This window comes from Dipodomys spectabilis, unplaced genomic scaffold (genome assembly GCF_019054845.1).
Source record: "Dipodomys spectabilis isolate Male_0828 unplaced genomic scaffold, ASM1905484v1 ptg001802l, whole genome shotgun sequence".
NCBI classification, from domain to species: domain Eukaryota; kingdom Metazoa; phylum Chordata; class Mammalia; order Rodentia; family Heteromyidae; genus Dipodomys; species Dipodomys spectabilis.
In genome coordinates this window covers 1-20,032 of record NW_024872479.1, presented here as the reverse complement: position 1 = coordinate 20,032, position 20,032 = coordinate 1, and the positions used below count along the sequence as shown (strand labels likewise).

At 46.1% G+C, this 20,032-nt stretch overlaps 1 protein-coding gene across 1 annotated transcript; it reads right to left on the bottom strand.

The window, feature by feature from the left end:
* Positions 1-18,244: 18,244 nt before the first annotated feature.
* Positions 18,245-18,865, bottom strand: LOC122103121 (glycosyltransferase-like domain-containing protein 1). The gene has a single exon (XM_042673600.1). It carries the CDS (start codon positions 18,863-18,865, stop codon positions 18,245-18,247), a length of 621 nt encoding a protein of 206 aa, XP_042529534.1.
* Between the last annotated feature and the right edge of the window lie 1,167 nt (positions 18,866-20,032).

The following is a 20,032-nucleotide window of genomic DNA, read 5'->3' as shown; positions in this document are numbered from 1 at the left end:
CTGACATGGGGACATATCTGAGCCTCAAGTTTCTCATCTGCACAATCATCTGACTTGTGGAGGTCTTACAAGGACCAGGTGAAAGAATGTACCCCATGAAGGACTCAGCACACAACAACTCATGAAGGACTCATCACATAGCTGTATCCCACAAGTTGTCATTAGTATTAGGGTGTTTTCATCAGTATCACCATTCTTTCAGAAACATATAACAAACACAAAGTTCACATATAATAATTAAGAGGGGTGGGTTTTTTGGGGAAGTGGAGTCAGCCACGGGGATTGCTCTGAAAGATTGGGGTACTGTCCTAAGATCTTTTGCTCAAGGCTAGAGCTCTACCTCTTTGAGCCACAGCTCAGAGTTTTGCAGACTTCCTGCCAGGGCTGGGTTTTAAGCCCACAAGTCTCAGATCTCAGTCCTCGAGTATCTTGGATGACAGAGGTGAGTGAGCCAGCAGCATCTGGTTCTGTGGAGCTGGGTTACAGCGGTTTACCTCTGCCTAAGTCAGGTTTGAGGGCAGCTGTCAGCACCAGACCCTCAGCTTGCTCTGTGATGAGGTATTTGCAATGCTATCATTATATAGTTGCACTCAGAACATTCTATATTTTTTGGTGCCTTTCCTGGGTCTTGAGTAAGAGTCTAGACACAGTCCCTAAGCTTTTATGTTCAAAGCTAATGCTGGACTGCTTGAGCGACAGCAGGTCTTCTGGATGTTTCTGTGCACATGGTAGTGAGGAATTGAACCCAGGTATTTGTATGTACTAGGCGAGCACTCTACCACTGAGCCCCAGTAGTGACAAGAGTATAAACAGATAGATTGTGTAGATTGGTAGATAGATAGATAGATAGATAGATAGATAGATAGATAGATAGATAGATAGATAGATGGATGGATAGATAGATAGATAGATGAATAGAGAGAGAGAGAGAGATGTAGATGCATAAAACAAGACAGAGATGTCTGTGTACTATGAAATTGCATATACAATATTACTACTGATTATTGGCAATTAAATTATTCCTTCCTTTTTTAAGTATCATGATTGAATGCAAAATAAAGTATTAATTGAAAATTAGTCAATGTAGTATAATTGTCGTGTATAATTTTATAATACAATCATACACTACTAGTTTAATTGTTACTTTTATAAGATTCCATTTGTATGGATATATATGGGAATGGGTTTCTTAGAATCTCTGCCATTCATTAGTGGCAATCCCGGGATTCGACCTCCAGACCTAAGTTGCCAATTTCGGGTATGGCTTCCTTAATAGAACACCAAACATCAGCAATGCAAGGTCATGTACAATTTCTGGGCCTTGTCATTTACATGCAGGATGGTCACAATACAAAGGGAAAAGAAAGTAAAACCACCTTCTTGAACTTGTCAGTTTTATGCTCCTCCTTTTTATTTTTATTTTTGCCAGCCCCAAGATTTGAACTCGGGTCCTAGGATCCAAGAGTTGGCTGTGGCAGAGATGCCAAAACCTGAGTGCAATCCCTGTGTTCAGGCAATAATAATAATAATAAGGCCCTGGCTTGGAATTTGCACCATTTTTCTGGCAGGCCTTGTATTTGAACTCAGGGTCTGGATAACTCTGTGGCAGTATGGGTGAAGGGGAAAGGCTCACTGTCCTTGAAGACTAGAAACTCAGACCAGTTTCCAGGATGTGAATTGAAGCCCCAGCACTGGAAAAAGTAATATTAATATATGAGATCTATTTAAATACATGGGTTTACTGTATATGATGTTTATTACCCTTTTTAATTAGTATTCTTACACATATAACATTTCTTTTATTACATCATATCACATAGGATATATTTGCATATGGATTATATCTGATACTTAGACCCAGGACTTTCACACAGAAGGGGAAAAAATGTGTCAAAATTGGCTTCTTATTCCACAAATAAATTTTTGGTCATGCTGGGATTTCAACTCATGTCCTACAATGGCCAATCGATAAATGGGGTCACAGTCTTAGCACCCCAGCCTCCGGAAAACTGAGCCGCCAGGAAGTTCTGAGGACCTGTGCTCAAGCCACAGGAGTGCCCAATATAGATAGATAGATAGATAGATAGATAGATAGATAGATAGATAGATAGATAGATAGATAGATGTTTACTTCGAATGCAATCCATTGGAATGACAACATAAAGATTTCAGATTGTTACGATTACAAAAAAAGAACAAGAAGAAAAGAAACCCAGGACCCAGAGGCTCCTGCCTGTAATCCTAGCTCCTCAGGAGGCTGAGATGTAGAGAATGCCAATTTGAATTCAACCAGGGCAGGAAAGTCCGCGACACTTTATTTCAAATAGATCACAGGGGGAAAAAAAAAGAAACATGAATGGGGCTGTGGCTCCAGGGCAGAGCACTACCCTTGAGCAAAAGCTGCTCAGGGACAGGGCCTAGGCTCATAGTACAAACACGGAATTCCCCTCCCCCCAAAGGAGGCAATAACTCCATATCTCTGTGTATGGATGTATGATGTATGGATGATGGGCATTCAGCAGATTGCCCATGCCCAGTTCCCCAAACTGGGCAAGCTGGGACAAGCCCTCAGATAGTACTAAGTCTGGGCTGGCAACTTGAACAAAGCATCCTTCTCTACCATTTAATAACTGAAGATTTATATTTTGGCTAAGGTGTCCCACCGGGACACAAAGCTGCCAGGGACTGCCTCCAGAGAGACCACAGTTCCTAGACTGTAGGAGTTGTCAAAGTCTCTGTCTCCATATTCTCTATCAATCGGTAGGATGTGAGCCTAGAACTGTGGGGCCTGGTGGCTATCAGTCGTTTATCATTCCTCATTGACTAGTCAAAGGCTGGTCCCAAATCTTAGCAAAGATATGAAATAATCAGCAATTTCTATGCCAAAAGAGATATGCCAATAAATCCCACCCTCATAACTCCCGTTAAAAGTGAACCTTGGGCTGCGAATGTGGTTTAGTGGTAGAGTGCTTGCCTAGCATTCACTAAGTCCTGGGTTCAATTCCTCAGTACCACACAAACCACAAAAGCCAAAAGTCGCACTGTGGCTTAAGTGATAGCCTTGAGCAAAAGGAGCTCAGGAACTTGCCCAGACCCTTAGTTCAAGCACAAAGATTGGCAAAAGAAAAGTGAACCTGGTGAGACATATTTTTCTGGAACTCAGGTAGGACCAAGGTTATAGGTAAGATGTAAGTTAGAGGGCAGGTGCTGGTGGCTCACACTTGTAAGCTACTCAGGAGGCTGAGATCTAAGGATCACAATTGCAGGCAGGAAAGTCTATATGAGAAAATTTTCTCCAATTAAACACGCTAAAAGCCAGAAATAGAGCTGTGATTCAAGTAGTACAGTGCTAACCTTGAGCACAAAAGCTCAGGGATAGGATAGCATCCAGGCCATGAATTCAAACCCAAGACAGGCACACACACACACACACACACACACACACACACACACACGCACACACACACACACACACACACACACATGCACACACACACACCACACACACACACACACACACACACACACACACACACACACACTAAGATAGAGCATTTGCCAGTCAGCCTGCAAAAAATTCCATCTCTAACAACTCAATATAAAAAAAGAGGGACAAGGGAAGGAAATACTTGCTCCAGGAGTTGATATAACCAGTGTCAAAATTCCACAGGAGTTCTAAGATGTGGATACAGGACAGAGAGCCTTAGGCAGAAGATACAGCATGGGCCAACGTTTTGAGGTGTGCTGTAGAGCAGGTGGTGTGGTTGAATATAGTCTCTGTGGCTTCAGAAAAGTCTGGCAGGGCATTCAAGGCTGGGTCAAGGTTTGTACTTGAGTCACAGAGCAGAGGGTGGGGGTCCTAGAATGAGGCCCATGGGGAAAATTAGCTTGGCTTTACACCAGGGCCCCCAGTCATTTCCTGTGGCTGGAATCCTATTTTTCACAGCTCCTGACCCTCAGACCTTCTTTGCATGGAGGAGTCAGGGCAAATGCAGGGAAGAATGCTTGCTTAAGAAAAGCTTCTAGCCCAATGTTATCAGTGGCTCTAACACTGTAAATCCTACCTACTCAGGAGACTGAGATAGCGATCGACAGTCAAGCCAGCTCAGGGGAGGAAAGTTATTGAGTCTCTTCTTGCCGATGAACTACCAAAAGCCAGAAATTTAGTTGTGGCTCAAGTGGTAGAATGCTAACCTTGAGGAAAAATGTTAAGAGACCTGAGCCCAGACCCTGAGTTCAAGCCCCAGTACTGGCATAGAAGAAATAAAGAAAAGCTTTCAGGAGCTCCTAGTCCACTGTGGTGAAAGGCCAGATCAACCAGGCACAGGTAGCTCATACCTGTCCTCCTAGCTCCTCAGGAGGTTGAGATGTGAGGATCGCAGTTCAAAGCCAGCCCGGTCAGGAAACTCAGGGAGACACTGATCTCCAAGGAACCTCCAGAAAACCGGAAGTAGTTCTGTAGCTCAGGTGGTAAGTTTAGAACTGGGGAACAGAGCCCAGGACCAGAGTTCAAGCTCCATGACCAACACCTGGCCTGCTTGGACTTCACTCTGTTGCTCTAGGCAACGTACTTTCCAGTGAGGCCCTGAGGGTCTTACAATGTCTAGGTGTCTTACAAGTCTTGAGTGGAGCCTATTTGGAGGCCATTGCCTACAGAGCGGGCCACAATACCAGAGAAGTGTCGAGCCTTGGGGCATGGAGATCATCAGAATGGCATCTGTCATGGGTTCAATGTGGATCTGAGCAGTAAATCGCCATCTCAGACCATGGTTCTGGGCCAGGAGGGGCAGGAGTTGAAAAATGTCACACCAGGTAACATCCACTCATCTAGGTATCACAAGAGTGAATTTGTCAGGCACACCTTGGGCCGGTGTTTAGTTGAGCTCATGAAAGGATTGTAGACTCAGGAATCCACAGCCAACAGGCTGTTGCTTATAGCAGTCGCTATCACAGGAGTCCCAGGGCTTGGAGCCCTGCTTTCCTCACCAGTGCTTGGGTGCAGATGAAGGTCTACAAACGTGGGCCGACTACAAAGGAGCATCCCTAGTGTCCTTCCCTTGGTCCTGTGGCCCCATGCACGGATGGAGGGGTAGGTTCCATGGAAATTACTGCCATGGCCCAGACCCCTCAGCCCAAGAACCACTTGATCTGGATTGAGAGTTTACTGTAACTATGCCTCAGGACTGCCTCCAGTTCTAGCTCAGCTCATCATTACCAACTTCCTTTGTGTGTGTGTGTGTGTGTGTGTGTGCGCGCGCGCGTGTGCACGCACGTGCATGAGCAAGTATACATCTTGGTACTAGGGATTGAACTCAGGGCCAGTGCTCTGTCTCTCACTTTTTTCATTCATGGCTAGCACTCTACCACTTGAGCCACAGCTTTTTTCCAGCTTTTGGGTGGTTCTTGGGAGAGGAGAGTTTCACAGACATTTCTTGCTGTGCTGCCTCTGAATGGCAATCCTCAGATCTCAGACTCCTGAGGAGCTAGGAATATGAGACATGAGCTGTTAGCATCTGGCCACACTTTTCTTCTTGGCTAAAACAGACTACCTCTCTCCCAGCTGAGCACCCATCTACAGCTACCCCTCATACTCCAGCCCTTTCCGAGTATCTTTCTGTCATATGCTCACATAATTGCCAAGAACCGTATCTGATGACCACTTCCTCTATGCCTGGCCCTGCCCCACAGATCTCCCTGTATTGATCCCTTGTTTCCTCACAACTGTCTTGTGAGGAGACTGAGGTCCGATGGTCAACTCAGAGCTTCAACTGTGGTCAGGAATCAGCTGTCATGGACTAAGAGTTTGGGACAATCTATCTAAACAGAATCCATCTAGACAGAAAGGCTTGGCTTCCGTGATAGAAGATCTGACTGGAAAGCCTAAGGTCTTGAGTTCAAACCCTAATATACCAAAAATAATCAGAGGCCCGGTGCCAGAGATTCATGCCTATAATCCTAGCTACTCAGGAGGCTGAGATCTGAAGATCAAAGATCAATATTTAAAATAAGTTGGCCTCGCCCCTCAGACATCATAATAAGACCCAGAGTCTGACCCATGCCAATATGCTCCATACTAACAGGGCTTGGATCATTAGTAAGTTCTAGCCAGGCTGTCTGTACTCTTGGGGAGCCACCCCCTGTGGGCCTCATCCCTAGGTCCTCCCAAGCTCCCTCTGTCACCAACCAGGCCCAAGGGAGTAGACAGTTCTAAGGCCCACATCCCTTGGTCTTATAACTTAGCCATGCTGAGTCACCTTCAAGCATCTCACCATTCCAGGCCCTCAGACATCAGCCATAAAGCCCATGCACCCCCCAAAGACAGCAGTTAGAAGTTACCAAAGATTCAGGTGCTCTTTGTTACAACCCACTTCTACACATACACACACACACACACACACACACACACACACACACACACACACACACAAAGCCAGCACGTGTGGCTCCTGTCTGTCATCCTAGTTACTCAGGAGGCTGAGATCTGAGGATCATTGTTCAAAGCCAGACCATGCAGGAAAGTCTGTGAAGCTCTTGTCTACAGTGAACCACCAAATAGCCAGAGGTGGTGCTGTGGCTCAGTATCAGAGCACTAGCTTTGAGCACAAAAGCTCAGGAACAGCACCTAGGCCCTGAGTTCAAGGCCCAGTTTTTCTACCTCCAACTCACACAGACATAGACACAGACACAGACAGACAGATAGACAGACAGACACACACACACACACACACACACAAACACACACACATACAAACACAAACACACACATGCAGATAGCCCAAGGTTTCAGCAGAAGAGAACCATGAACTCCTTCCATTAGGATCACATCCCACCCCTGAGAAGGTGGCACTCCTGACCTCAGACCCACTGTAGCAAAACAATGAGCCTCTCACATATCTGGAATGTTTCATAGACCAGCATGGCATTTCCTACCGTACACACTGCTATACGGAAAATTTAGTCATCTCTTGTTGTTGTTGGTCATGGGGGTTTGAACTCTAGGCCATGGTGCTGTCCCTCAGCTCTTGAGCTAAAGATGAGCATTCCCCAATTGAGCCACAACACTACTTCCTGTTCTCTGATAGTCCATTGGACATCAAGTCTCACAGACTTTTCTGCCCAAACTTGCTTGGAACCATGGTCTTCACATCTCAGCCTTCTGAGTAGCTAAGATGACAGTAGTGAGCCACTGGCGGCTTCCGGCTTCAGCCACTTTCATTTTCATATACCCAGAGGAAACCCATCTCATCAGGCCACAAACTTCTTGCAACCCTTGACTTCAGACTTTGACACCCAGCATCCAAATCCTTCCTTCAATGGAGAGAATACAGACACAACAATCCTACTCCTACACCTATTTGCCCACTTCCTGCCTACCACAGGCCACGTCCTCTTGAAGCTGTGGCTTCAAACTGGGGCAAACTTGTGGAGTTCTTAGAAATGTCTGCATAGTGAGGCTAGCACCTGGTCTCCCAACCACAGCATCTGCCCCCCCCCCCCACAAACACATACCTCCACCATCCTTTTCAGGCAAAAATGTCTTAATTTATTTCTTTTTTTTCTGTTGTGGGGTTCGAACTCTGTCCCTGAGCTCTTCAGCAAAAGGCAAGCACTCAACTACTTGAGCCACAGCACCACTTCCAGTTTTCTGGCAGTTCCTTGATCATAAGAGTCTCAGGGTCTTTCCTGACCAGGCTGGCTTTGACCCATGGTCCTCAAATCTCAACTCTTGAGTACCTAGGATGACAGCCATGAGCTACTGGGACCCGGTGAAACATACTTTTCCATGCTTGTCATCCTATCCCTTCAGGAGACTGCGATCTGAGGACTGTAATTGGATGCTACCCTTGGCAGCAAAGTCCATGAGAACTCTTTATCTCCAATTAAACACCCCAAAAAGCTGGCAGTGGAGCTATGTCTCAAATAGTAGAGTGCTAGCTTTGAGCATCAAAGACAAGGGATAGGACCCAGTTCCTAGTTTCAAGCTTTTTCAAGCAAAGACCAACCCAAGAAAAGGAAGCAGGTGAGCACAAGGGAGCTCGAAGTTAACACATAATACTCAAGACTCCCAGAACAGACCCCATCCTGCTCTGATTCTCTAGATTCTATGGCCTACATTATGGCAGTCTTAGATGGGACTGACCGTACACCAAGTTAGGATGTTCAAGTACAATCTCATACTGAGGATCCCCTGACCTTATCAAAGACTCAGGATCTCTCAATGTACTGCCTCAACACTGGGCAGTGAGGTGAGTTCTAGTTATGTAACCACAAGATGTGGGAACAAAAGTATTTCTCACCCAAGGCACGCAGACTGGAGGGCCCTAGATCCCTCTCTCTTGGGAAGGGGAAAAGGGCTCATCATCCCAGGAATGTTCCTAGGTTGTGAGTGTCCTCAAAGAAACAACCCTACTCAGAGTCCAGTGCCTCTGGTTTTCCCACCAGCCTATACCCAACCTTTCCTTCAGTTGGCCCTCTCTTTTTTTTTTTTTTTTCGGTCCGGTCGTGGGGCCTGAACTCTGGGCTTGAGCGTTGTCCCTCAGCTCTTCAGCTCAAGGCTTGCTCTCTACCACTTGAGCCAGAGCGCCACCTCCGGCTTTTTTTTTCTTTTTGCCTATGTGGTGCTGAGGAATCGAACCCAGGGCCTCAGGCATGCAAGGCAAGCGCTCTACCACTGAGCCACCTTCCCAGCCCCAGCTGGCCCTCTCTTAACCCCAGATCTGCCATCTACACTAAAGGCTGAGCCAGCAAACAGACCCACCTCTGCCTCTAAAAATGGCAGTCATGGGGTCCTAGCGCCCCCTCGAGGAAGTCTTGGGGCAACACGGGTCCCGACTCCTGCCCTCATTCCCTGGTTGTACTGTGACAGTGGCATGCTTACCTCTCTCTCTGGTCGAGAAATGAACACCGGGGAAGTGATCTTCAGATTGAGCCCTGGAAATCCCAGACCCCAAAGTTGTACTGCACAGGCATCCTGCGGTGGATGACAGCCAGGTGGTTAACAGGCACCAGGACTTTTAATAGCCATGTGGTTGGGTCAAAAACTCTATCAGTGATGGTTTAGGTTGAAAGGCGAGGTCATGGCTCTAATGTCCTGACACACCTGACCTGGGATTGTCCTCCCTCTTCATCTTCCTTCTTATCCCTTGCTGCCCCCCCTTGACACTCCATCACCCCAACACCTCCCTAGCCCTTAGACATTTCCTTCTTATCTGACCAGGAAATAAACTCGTAGGGGCCAGGGATGACTGAAACCTGGTGACCCACCCTGAGTCCAAGGTTCTACCCGAGGCTGCTTCCCTCTGCAGTCAATGACCACAAAGCTCCTGGATGTCATGAAGTTGCTGAGGGGTTAGTGGCTTGGTTCTACATACTGCCTTTATGCTCTGAAACTGGCCCCACAGAAATTGTGAATGGTTGGCTCCCTTGATCCAGGGACTCCAAACCAAGGCTTGCATGTTCTTCTTTCTTCCTTCCTTTCTTCTTTTTCTCTCTCCGTAATTCCCTCTTCTCTCTTTTTTTTCTTTCTCTCACTCCTGGGCCTTGAACTCAGAGCCTGGGTGCCATCCCTCAGCATTTTTACTCAAGGCCAACAGACTACGGCTTCAGCCACACATCCACTTCTGGCATTTTCTTTTTGGTAGTTAGTTGGAGATAAGAGTCTTACAGGCTTTCCTGCCCCGGCCTTAAACCTCTATCCTCCCATCTCAGCCTCCTAAGTAGATAAGATGACAGGCATGAAGCATCGGCATCCAGCTCAAACCAAGGTTTCTTCATGTGCTGTGGATCCAACACTGGAACCTTTCATCATCTATGAACCCCCCGGAGACTGGCACACACTGTAACTGTTTGTTAGATAAATAAATGAGCATCTTCCTATGACAATACTACAGAAAAGTCTCATCTGATACAGGTAAGCATCTTGGGGTAGGGGGCAAAGCCTGATGTAGCTGTTCCACAGTTCTCCCTCCTCCCTCTTCCCGCCCTCCTGGTGCCACTGCACTTAACTCTTTTGGCTCTGAGGAAGTGAGCCACGTGTACTCGCTTGATTCTGGGGCCTCTGGGATGCCTATATTCTCAAAGATCTCTGTCCAGCAGCTGACCATCTCTGTGGCACTCAATTCCCCACACAGGTATGAAGGAGGTTGCCTTGAGCTGAAAGCCTGACTGAAGGGGCCTCCTCTCCTCCCCCTGGGGCCAGCCAGGATGGTCTACCATATCCTGCCCCCAAGTTTCATGTTTCAGAGAAAGGATCCTTGAGGCATCCCGGGTTTCTGAATCTCCAAGAGTCCAGTGCAGGTGCTGGGAAACATCTCTGCTCACAGCTGGCAGGCTGGCGATGGCGAGATCACAATCTCTGCTCCCCACGATGCCCTCGACTGTGGTGGTCACCCTAGAGAGAGCAGGAAGAGAATCAACAGTTGCCAGAGAAAGGCAGTCAAGGCACAACGTTCATAACAGGAGACCATCTGGCTAGGGAACTCTGCCTGTACTGCTTTGAATGTCGTTGTGTGTTTGCTGAAATGGTACATCTAATTTGACCCATAATCCCAGGGGAAATTGCCAGCTTCAAGATAGAACTCTGGAAAACGTGGCATTTCATTTACCCAATCAAACTTAAAGGGTTCCAAAGTCAGTGGTCCCCCTTTCCTTCCAGACAACCTACAGCAGGTTACAGAAACTGGCATTCAGAGAGCCCTAGCTCACTGCCACGGCCTGATACTGAGTGGGTTCCAGCAGGGGGAACGCACTTGCCTACCAGTGCCCAGCTATAAACTGCCCAGCGGGACACAAATTGGAGTCTCCAGGACCTCAGGGAGGAGTGCCCACCGGTGCACTGCCCCGGGAGGGAATCCATGTCACCAGTGGGGACCCGGAGCCCCCTGTCCAGATGCCCATGGACACAGTCAATGCCCTGTGTAAGGTTGCCCTCTCATCCTTGGTCATGGTGAACCATGTGCCCATGTCACACTATTCACCATTCCCCAGACCCTCTGGCTTCACAGCCCCTGCTCTACTCCCCCCCCCCATCTCGTTCCTTAATTATGTTTGGCAGACACATTCTCAACCCTTGAATTAGCTCTAACCATACACACGAGAGCAGACTGTCTGGATAGAAGAGTATGGCTTCAGTCACACTCGCTTCATGAGCCTTCTGGCTGAAGACAGAAGGACAGGTGTCAACTCTGGTCTCTGATTCACACAGGCCTCCTAGGGGAGACCCACCCAGGCCTAGCAGCTACTGTGGGCTATAGCAAAGGGGGAAGAGATAGGTGGAAAGGAACGTCTACTGAAACTTTTCCCAAAGAGCCATGAAACGATGAAGGAGAAAACAGAAATTATGGCTGGACTCATACTTGCCATTGATGAAAAAGAACAACATATACACAGACACATACACATAAATAAAATGCTTTTGCTCTTTTTAGACAAACTTAAATAAGTTTTCATTGTTCTCATCTCCCTGCTCTATGAACACACTCACACACTCACACACACACACACACACACACAAATCCAGACATGTGACAGAAGATTCTTCCATGCACCACCTGCAATTTGCCAACTGATCACTCACCTGAGCACAGTCAGGCTGTATAAGGAGAAAGATGATTCTCTCTCTCTCCCCCCCCCCTCCATCCCTCTCTCTCTCTCTCATGCATACACACACTCACAAAAACACACACACAAATAAACTCAGAGCAGTGCCTCTCCTGAGTTTGTTGGTTCCTCTTCTGGGACAAAGTACAAGCTGGAGCACAGGGGGTCCCTTGTCAAACCAGGGGCTCCCACCCAAGGGATCACTACTCTAATAACACAGAACCACTCTGCCTCTCCCTTTCTCAAGGGTCAGACCCTTTCCCTTGGGAATAACTAGGCTTGAATCCCCATTCACCAAAATCCCAGGCCAAGACACTGGGTGAAGGTGTCCCGAGATAGGTGGCTCCTCAGAGCCGGGACTGAAAACAAGCATGAGGTCACAGTGCCCCAGAGGGGTGTCTAACCTGGGGTGGGGACAGTGTTGGGGAAATGTATGGGGTCCTAAAGGCTGCATACATGGACAGACTCTCTACTTACAGCCTAGATACTTCTGGGTGCCTTGGAAGATTCCTGGGAAGCATTCGGTGACCAGATGGACTGGGAAGACCTAGGAAATGTGATCAACCTTTGAGTACTGTTGACATCTGAGGTGGGGGGCCAGGCCAGGTGTATGTGTGTCGGATGGGGTGTGTTCCTCCCAGGCATTCACCTTCTGTCTGACTCCAAGCGCCCTCACATACCTAGTGGTGTGTGGGACCCTCCTCAGGTGAAAGGGTGACCAAGCACAGAAGACAAGGGCTCATAAAGGCAGGAGGGCCTTTCTTCTGCATCCAACACCTACCACCCCCAGCATAAAGGAAAGACCTGAGAAGGTAGTTGTGGAGGTGCTGCTCCCCACCTCTGACTAAAGCCACCAGGTTCTCACCAGGGAGAGGAAAGGTGCAGATATGCGGCTCTATGGCTCCCACTGCTCCAGGCCAGGGGCTCTGTGATGACCCCTCCTCACCCATTCCTGCACCTCCCCATTTCCTGGGACACTGGCTGCTATTGATGGGGGTGGGATCCGCTGGTCGATACCCACCCCAACCCCCCACCCCTGGGGTACATTTGTGGCAGGGACATGGCAGACTGTGCAGTGTGGGGCAGGCGATAGTAGGACAGGAGAAGGGAGGCAGGAGGCGCGGGTCTAGATCAGCGGGAGAGGGGGATTTGGCAGGAGGGTTTGCAGGGTGTGGGCCCATGGGGCAGCCACTCATGTGTGCTGCTGGGAGAAGCTGTAGGTGATGGCTCCGTGCCCCCACCTCATCTACTGCGATGGCCATGCTCCCTGTTCTGAGACCCCAGAGTCAGTACTGCCATGTCCATCACGCCTCTGCATGGCTTCCTGTGGTAATGTGCCTGCTGCACAGGCTCCACATGCTCTGCACTCCCCGCCAGGATCTGCGGTAAGATTGAGGAGGTCGCCAGCTGATGAAGCTGCTTGCCCTTGTGTGTGTGCTAGCTCTTCTCTCTGTTCTCTCTCTCTGCCCCAACACCTCTCCTGGACTGCCTTGCCCCCATGGGGTGCACCCACCCTCGCTGCCAACTCAGTGTGCTCTGGGTCCCACCCCACCTCTCTTTGGCCATGCCCTTTCCCCCACAGCCCCACCTTCCACCCCTGCTGCAAACCCAGCCCTGACTGGGCCCTAAGGCTTCTAGGCCATGGCAATTGTAACCTGACCTCAGCTCATCATTCTCCCAACCCCAGTACCAGCCTGGGGGATCAAATTTCCTCTCAGCCCCACCACTGGAGGAGACTCTCCTCCATCCCCCTCCACTCCACACACCAAGCAGGTGTACAGTGACCCGTGTGTGTGTGTGTGTGTGTGTGTGTGTGTGTGTGTGTGTGTGTGTTTGTGTGTGTGTGATTGTTGGGGATAACTAACTGCCTCTCAAGGACTCAGAACATAGCATCCTGTGAGATGACTCAGCACACAGCACACTTCAAAAAACAGCACAAAGCACCTTGTGTAAAGGACTCAGCACACAGCTCCCTTTGAATGAGGAAGTCCATAGCCCACATGTAAAGGACTCAGCACATGGCATGCTTTGAAAAACTCAAGCGCACAACACTCTTTCCCAGGGACTCAGTACATAGCACCCTGTGTTAAGATACACACAGACCCCTTTGAAGGGCTGAGTACATAGCACCCTGTGTAAAACATTCAGTGCACAGCACCGTTGGAAAAACTTAGCCCATAACACAATTTTGAAAGTACACACCAGGCTGTGGAAGGACTTAACACATACCACACACTCAAAGGACTCAGCCGAGAGCACCATTTGAAGGACATTACAGAGCACCCTGTGTTAAGGTCTCGGCACACAGCATTTGAAAAATTCACCTCCTCCCTCTCTTGTCAATGGCTCAGCACGTAGCAGCACCCTTTGGGATTATTAGCAAACCACAACTTTTGAAGGACTCAGCATACAGTATGTTGTGTAATGGACTCAGCACACAGCACCCTTTCAAAAACCCAGCACGGCCCACTTTTCTCAGGGACTCAGCACATAGCATCCTTTAGGATGACTCAGCAAACAGCAATTTTTGAGGACTCAGCACAAAACTCCATGTGGAAAGGCCCCAGCAAACAGCACCTTGTGAAGGACTCACACATAGGTCACAAGTTCAGTTGTCATTAGAATTCGGGTGCTTTCTTCAGTATCACCATTCTTCAGAAACACTTCACAAATCCTACTAGTTTACTTTAGCCAACCGGTGTTTTATGTGGGAGGGTCAGCTTGGGGTCTTGAACTCAAAGTTTGGAGGCACTGTCCATGATCTCTTTGGTTCAATGCTAGAGCTCTAACACGTTGACCCACAAGTCCAATTTTTTTTTTCCGATTTCTCTTTGATAGGTCTTATGGTGATCAGGAAGGCCAACTAGGGGTGTCCGTGGGCCAAGGCTCTTAGCTGGGCCTGGAGCTGGTCTATTCTTTCCTTGTGCCCCTGGGAGCCGGGCCTCCTGGAGCTCTCTTGGCCTAGGGTGGAACAGACCTGCTCTGGCATCACCACTCAGGGTGAGCAAAAGTCAGCTTGGCCCTGGTCACTTCCCCCAATTGAACTGTAGAAGACAATGGCATGGCCCCACATGTCCCGCATCTGGCCAGCAGGGGGCAGGTTCGCCCACCATAGGGATTGTACCTGCAAGTTCTGTTTGTTCTTGCTTCCCTGGGGCCTCATCATGCTTCAAATCCACCCTGGTCAGGAAAGTCCTCAAGACTCTTACCTACAATTAACCATCGAAAAGCAAGAGGGACTGTGGCTCATGTGGCAGAGCTTGAGCAGAAGTAGGCTTGAGCAAGAAAACTCAGGGATAGAGCCTAAGCTCTCAGTTCACACACACACACACACACACACACACACATACACACACCATATGCATGCGTGACTTCATTACCACCATGATATCACAAACCTACGCATCATCACATTGCAATTGTGACATCACAATCACATTGTGACATTTTAATCGGGTATGACCTCTTAGCACCTTTGAAAAAGCATACAGCCTCTGTGACAAAAAATTTCAGTTGTTTAGCCATATAATCATTGTGGTCATTGATTGAGATATTATACCATTTTAATATTACAAACCCTTGGAGGCAGGTCACCAGTGTGACATCATTAACTGGTCCTCTCCTCATAATTTTGATATGCCCTTTTGATACATAGGCTCTTTGTGATCTCATAATCTGTTTTTGACTTCATATTTCAGGTATGACATGTGATATTAGAAATGCACTCTGATATCATGAAAATTGTGTCATCACTCTGTCAGATATCATGAACATTGTGTCACATTGTGACATCACATACCTGTTGGGAGTTCATAATATTTGGGCCAATGCATTACTTTGTAGATCTCACAATCCCATTCTGAATTTATATTCTCATTTGGAGTTATGTACAAGTTGTTATGTTGAAAACGAACTTTACAACTTTGGTGCAGGGGAGGGGGAGACGGGGAGGATTGGGTGGGGGTTAGGGGGAGGATGGAAAGGGATGGGAAGGGGAAACAAAGGAGGAGGCTACAATGCTTGATAAGAAATGTACTCATTATCTTGCCCATCTAATTGTAACCCCTCTGTATAGTATTTTCACAATAAAAAAAGAAAAATTGAAGTCCAGCATGCCATTGTGACATCATCAATCCGTTGTGACATCATAAACCTATTCTGACCTCATCACCATTATGGCATCACCAACTAATTATAACATATAAATATTATTATGACTTAATATTGTGACATCATATTGCCATTGTGATATCACTGTCCCATTGGGTTTGCAAACCTATTATGACCTCATAACATTTTACAAAATTCATAGCCTTTGACACTATTAACTTGTGAACTCGTATACTTAAGATGCATAAAACAAGACAATCCAATGAGGCATATTGAGGATAACTTTAATTACACTAGAAATGGTCCTGCATTTACCTTGTCCTGGGCTGTACACTCAGTGACAAGCCAGGCCCAACCACCAAATCTCAGATCTCCAATGGGCAGCCCTGCACATAGTTATTAGTGTGCAAACCACCAACCCCCCAAATTATCATCTCCAAAGCTCCAAACTTCAATAGGTAAGGCTTTTTCCTATTCTCTTACTCTCTCCTTCTTTATAGAACTTTACTTCATTTCCCTTTTTCCCTTCCCTCATTTTCTTCTTCTCTTTAGGCCTCTCCACTATCCACAGGCCTACACTTCTCTGGCTTGGTGGCCAATTGTCATCCTTCCCCTCCTGTTCTCCCTCAAATTCCTCTTCTCCCAGGACTTTCCCCTCTATCTCACCACTTCCTTCCTTCCAGGTCTTCCCTTTATTTTCTCCAATTCTATTACTCTGACCAGGTAGCCTATATATAGGTTGAACCCCTCCATCACTCCAGTGGATCACCTGCCTAACACTTTTCAACCATCACTTCACGAACTACGCATTCCTCAATCACTTCTTCAAAGCTCATGTGAGGATGACATCTTACCCCCTCCAGCAGCATGCCCTGCCCCCTTTGGTGGCATGACCCATGCACTCCAGTGGGCCAGGACATAGGGCCACATTGATTAGTGGGCCGTGCTGATTATTAGGGTTCTGCTGCTTTATACATCCCCCACTGGTTTTCATGTCCAATCAAATCCTTGATTTCTTCGTACCAAATCCTAAAAATTCCCTTCTCTCTACCCAATGAACAGGCTTAAAACGTAAATTTAATAGAAAACAAGTAAATTATAGAAACACACTAGTTATTACTAATTAACACTTAGTAAGTCTTATCCTTAAGCGATCCTCTGAGTGTCTCTGAACAGTCCATCTTGCAGCCTTCTCAGTATATTGGTCCAATGCCTATTTCACTTGAGATTGATGGAGCCAATGCTGTTCATGCTAATTTAATAGGCGACAGTGAAGTTGGCACCACCAAGTAAGTTTCTTGCCACTTCGTTTCCAATTCAGGACCATGATGCATTTTTACCCACACCAGCTGTCCAGGGAAGAAAGAGTGGGTGGAGTTTCTTTTTTTCTTTTTTCAATTCCATTTCTTAGTTTATTTCACTTACTTGAGGTCTAGTTTTTGATTTTATTGCTGAAGTGAGACTTGCTATAGAATAAACTACTCTCCCCAAACAAATTTTCCTTCCAGCTGGATTTAATTTCTTTCTTTTGGCCCTTTATTAAAAATTTATTTTACAATCTAACCATTTAAAACATTTTTATATCAACAAATACAGAATCAGACTATCAGAATAATGAGTGATGTATCTTTCAAAGATTATATTTGTAACTGGATGCGGATATTTTTGAAGAATATTTTAATCAAAACTGCTAGTTTTGTTAGAAGTATATTGATTTCTCTATTTTGACTCCTGGAAAAAATTAAAACAAGCATCTCAGTGTTCACTTTATGGGTGGGAGGGCTCCACTGACTGTATCTGCCATGTTTGTTGGAATTACAGTTGTTTATCTTGCAACTTTCTTTAAGATTAATTAAATGCAAATGTAACTCTGTGAATCATGGGAATACATGCCAGACTTCTTATTAATACCTTCACTTAAAAATTTGTGTGCCAAAGAGTCGATAATTTGCTAAAGGAAAAATGCTAAAGCAGCCCTTTGCCCACATTTTTGAGGTGGCATATTCGTGGTCTGCATTCAGACCCTGTGGCCCTTTGAGGACACAGGAAGACTCGGATGATAACTTGGCAAACCAGGTAGAAACCAAGCCAAGTGTGAGCGTTTGAAGCTGCAGTTTGGCTGCCATCGTGTCGGCAGAAAGAAAGAATTCAGGCCCCATGTCAACCAGTACAAAGGATAAAAACGGATTCAACCGGAAATTCAATATGGCACCACATATGGGATACATGAGTGTGGTTATAAAACAGGCCACATATTTTTTTTGAACAGTCTCCTACATGTGATCTGAGGACATGTGTAACTACCACAATGATTCTAGGAATCTGTATTTAATTTGAGTTGGGGTAGTGGCAGGGGTTGGAGATCTGAAGCCGCCACAGGTTTGTGGCAGATGGCTCTGTGTCAGCTTTGGCAAGCAGCCAGGCTCAGCTTCCTCTGCAGATTTTCTTTTCTCTCTGATCAGGTAAATATGGGCACACTCTGGAAAGTTCTTCAGATTCTGCTTTAGGTTGCAAGTTTGTGACTTAGCCACATCTGTTACAAATCTTCCTTAGGTTCTCTTGTAAGCAGAGACCTGAATTTACCATGTAGGGCTGACCAATCAAACGGAGTTATTTCACCCTTATAGAGATGTTTCCTTACAACATCTGGTCTCTTGCAGAAATTCTGGAGTCCTTTTGAAAGCTGTTCAGGTGTATAATACAGATATCCAGCGGGAAATATTTTGGGATAAACCAAATCTTTGGGACAAAATGGATAGCAACCACAGTACACAGCTTCCAACATTGCCACTCCAAAGAATTCATGCTTAGCTGTTGAGATGACAACATCAGCCATGCACAATACTTGGAAATAGTCATCTTTGCAGGGTAAGTAGCCCCAGCGTAAGATTGAAGATCCCAGTGCCTTTTTGGCCTCTGAAAATATATCTGGGTCATCTGTAAAAATTTCTCCGAGGACAAAGATGTGAAAAGGGAGTTCTAAATCTTTTAGGTGCAATAATACCTTAAAAAGTGTCTCTGGATATTTGTCATGCTCCCACCTGTGAGGCCAGACAATGTACAATGGTCGTGGCTGATCATCAGCTCCATCCAAAATGTCACAAGGATTATGAATCAGATTCTTGAATTCACCATATGTAATGGATATTAGACCCATGTCTGATATATTGCTGGTAAATATTTTTCCCAATTATTTAGCTTTCTTTCTAGTTTGATTGCTATTTTTTACCTGTGCAGAAACTTATTTTAAGGTAGTCCCATTCAGTCATTCTCCAATTTGTTGTGACCCTGGAAATCTGTTCTGGAAGTTCCTGCCTGTGCCTATAAGTTCAAGTGTCTCTCATACTCAGTCCTGTAGTAGTTTCAGAGTTTCAGGCTTGATGTTAAGGTCTTTAATCCATTTTGAGTTGATGTTAGTGCGTTGTGATAGGCTAGGATCTACTTTTCATTTTCTGCATGTGGCCAGTTTTCCCAACACCCGTAGTTGAAGAAGTTTTGCCTCTTCCACTGTATGTCTTTGGCTCCTTTGTCAAATATCAACTGACTGTACATATGCGACTATATTTCTGGGTCCTCTAACCTGTCTCATTTATATTTGGGTTCCCTTTTGTGCCAGTACCAAGCTGTCTTTGTTATTATGGCTCTATAGTAGAGCTTGAAGTCCTGTATCATGATCCCTCCTGCATTCTATCTTTTGCCTAAAATTGTTTTGTCTATGCTAGGTCTTTTGTTGTTCCAAATGAATTTTTAGACTATTTTCTCTAATTCAGAAAAGTAGGTCATTGGAATTTTAATGGAAATTGCATTGAAGGTGTTTATTAATTTTGGCAGTATGGCCATTTTCACCATATTAATTCTGCCTATCCAGGTACATGGGAAGTCTTTCCATTTCCTGGTATCCTCTATGATTCCTTTTTTTAGGTTTCTATAATTTTCATGAAATAGACCCTTTACATCTTTGGTTAGTTTAATTCCTAGATACTTTTTTTTAGATTATTGTGAATGGGGTTGTTTCCTTGATTTCCCTTTCTGCTTGTACATTGTTAGTGTGCAGAAAGGTGATGATTTTTGTGGGTTAATTTTGTATCCCGCTACTTAGCCAAATTGGTTTATAATCTATAAGAGTTTGGGGATGGAGCTTTAGGGATTGTTAATTTACAAAATAATGCCATCTGCAAAAAGAGATAATTTATCTTCTTCCTCTCCTGTGCGGATCCCATTAAAGACTTTGTCTTGCCTTTTTGCTCTGGCTAAGAATTCCAGAACTATATTGAAGAGGAGTGGATAGAGTGGGCATCCTTGCCTTGTTTCTGTTATTAGGGGA

What these genes read in the sequence shown, in the direction of transcription:
- LOC122103121 (XM_042673600.1), bottom strand. Translation starts at nt 18,865, where the DNA reads ATGGGTCTAATATCCATTACATATGGTGAATTCAAGAATCTGATTCAT.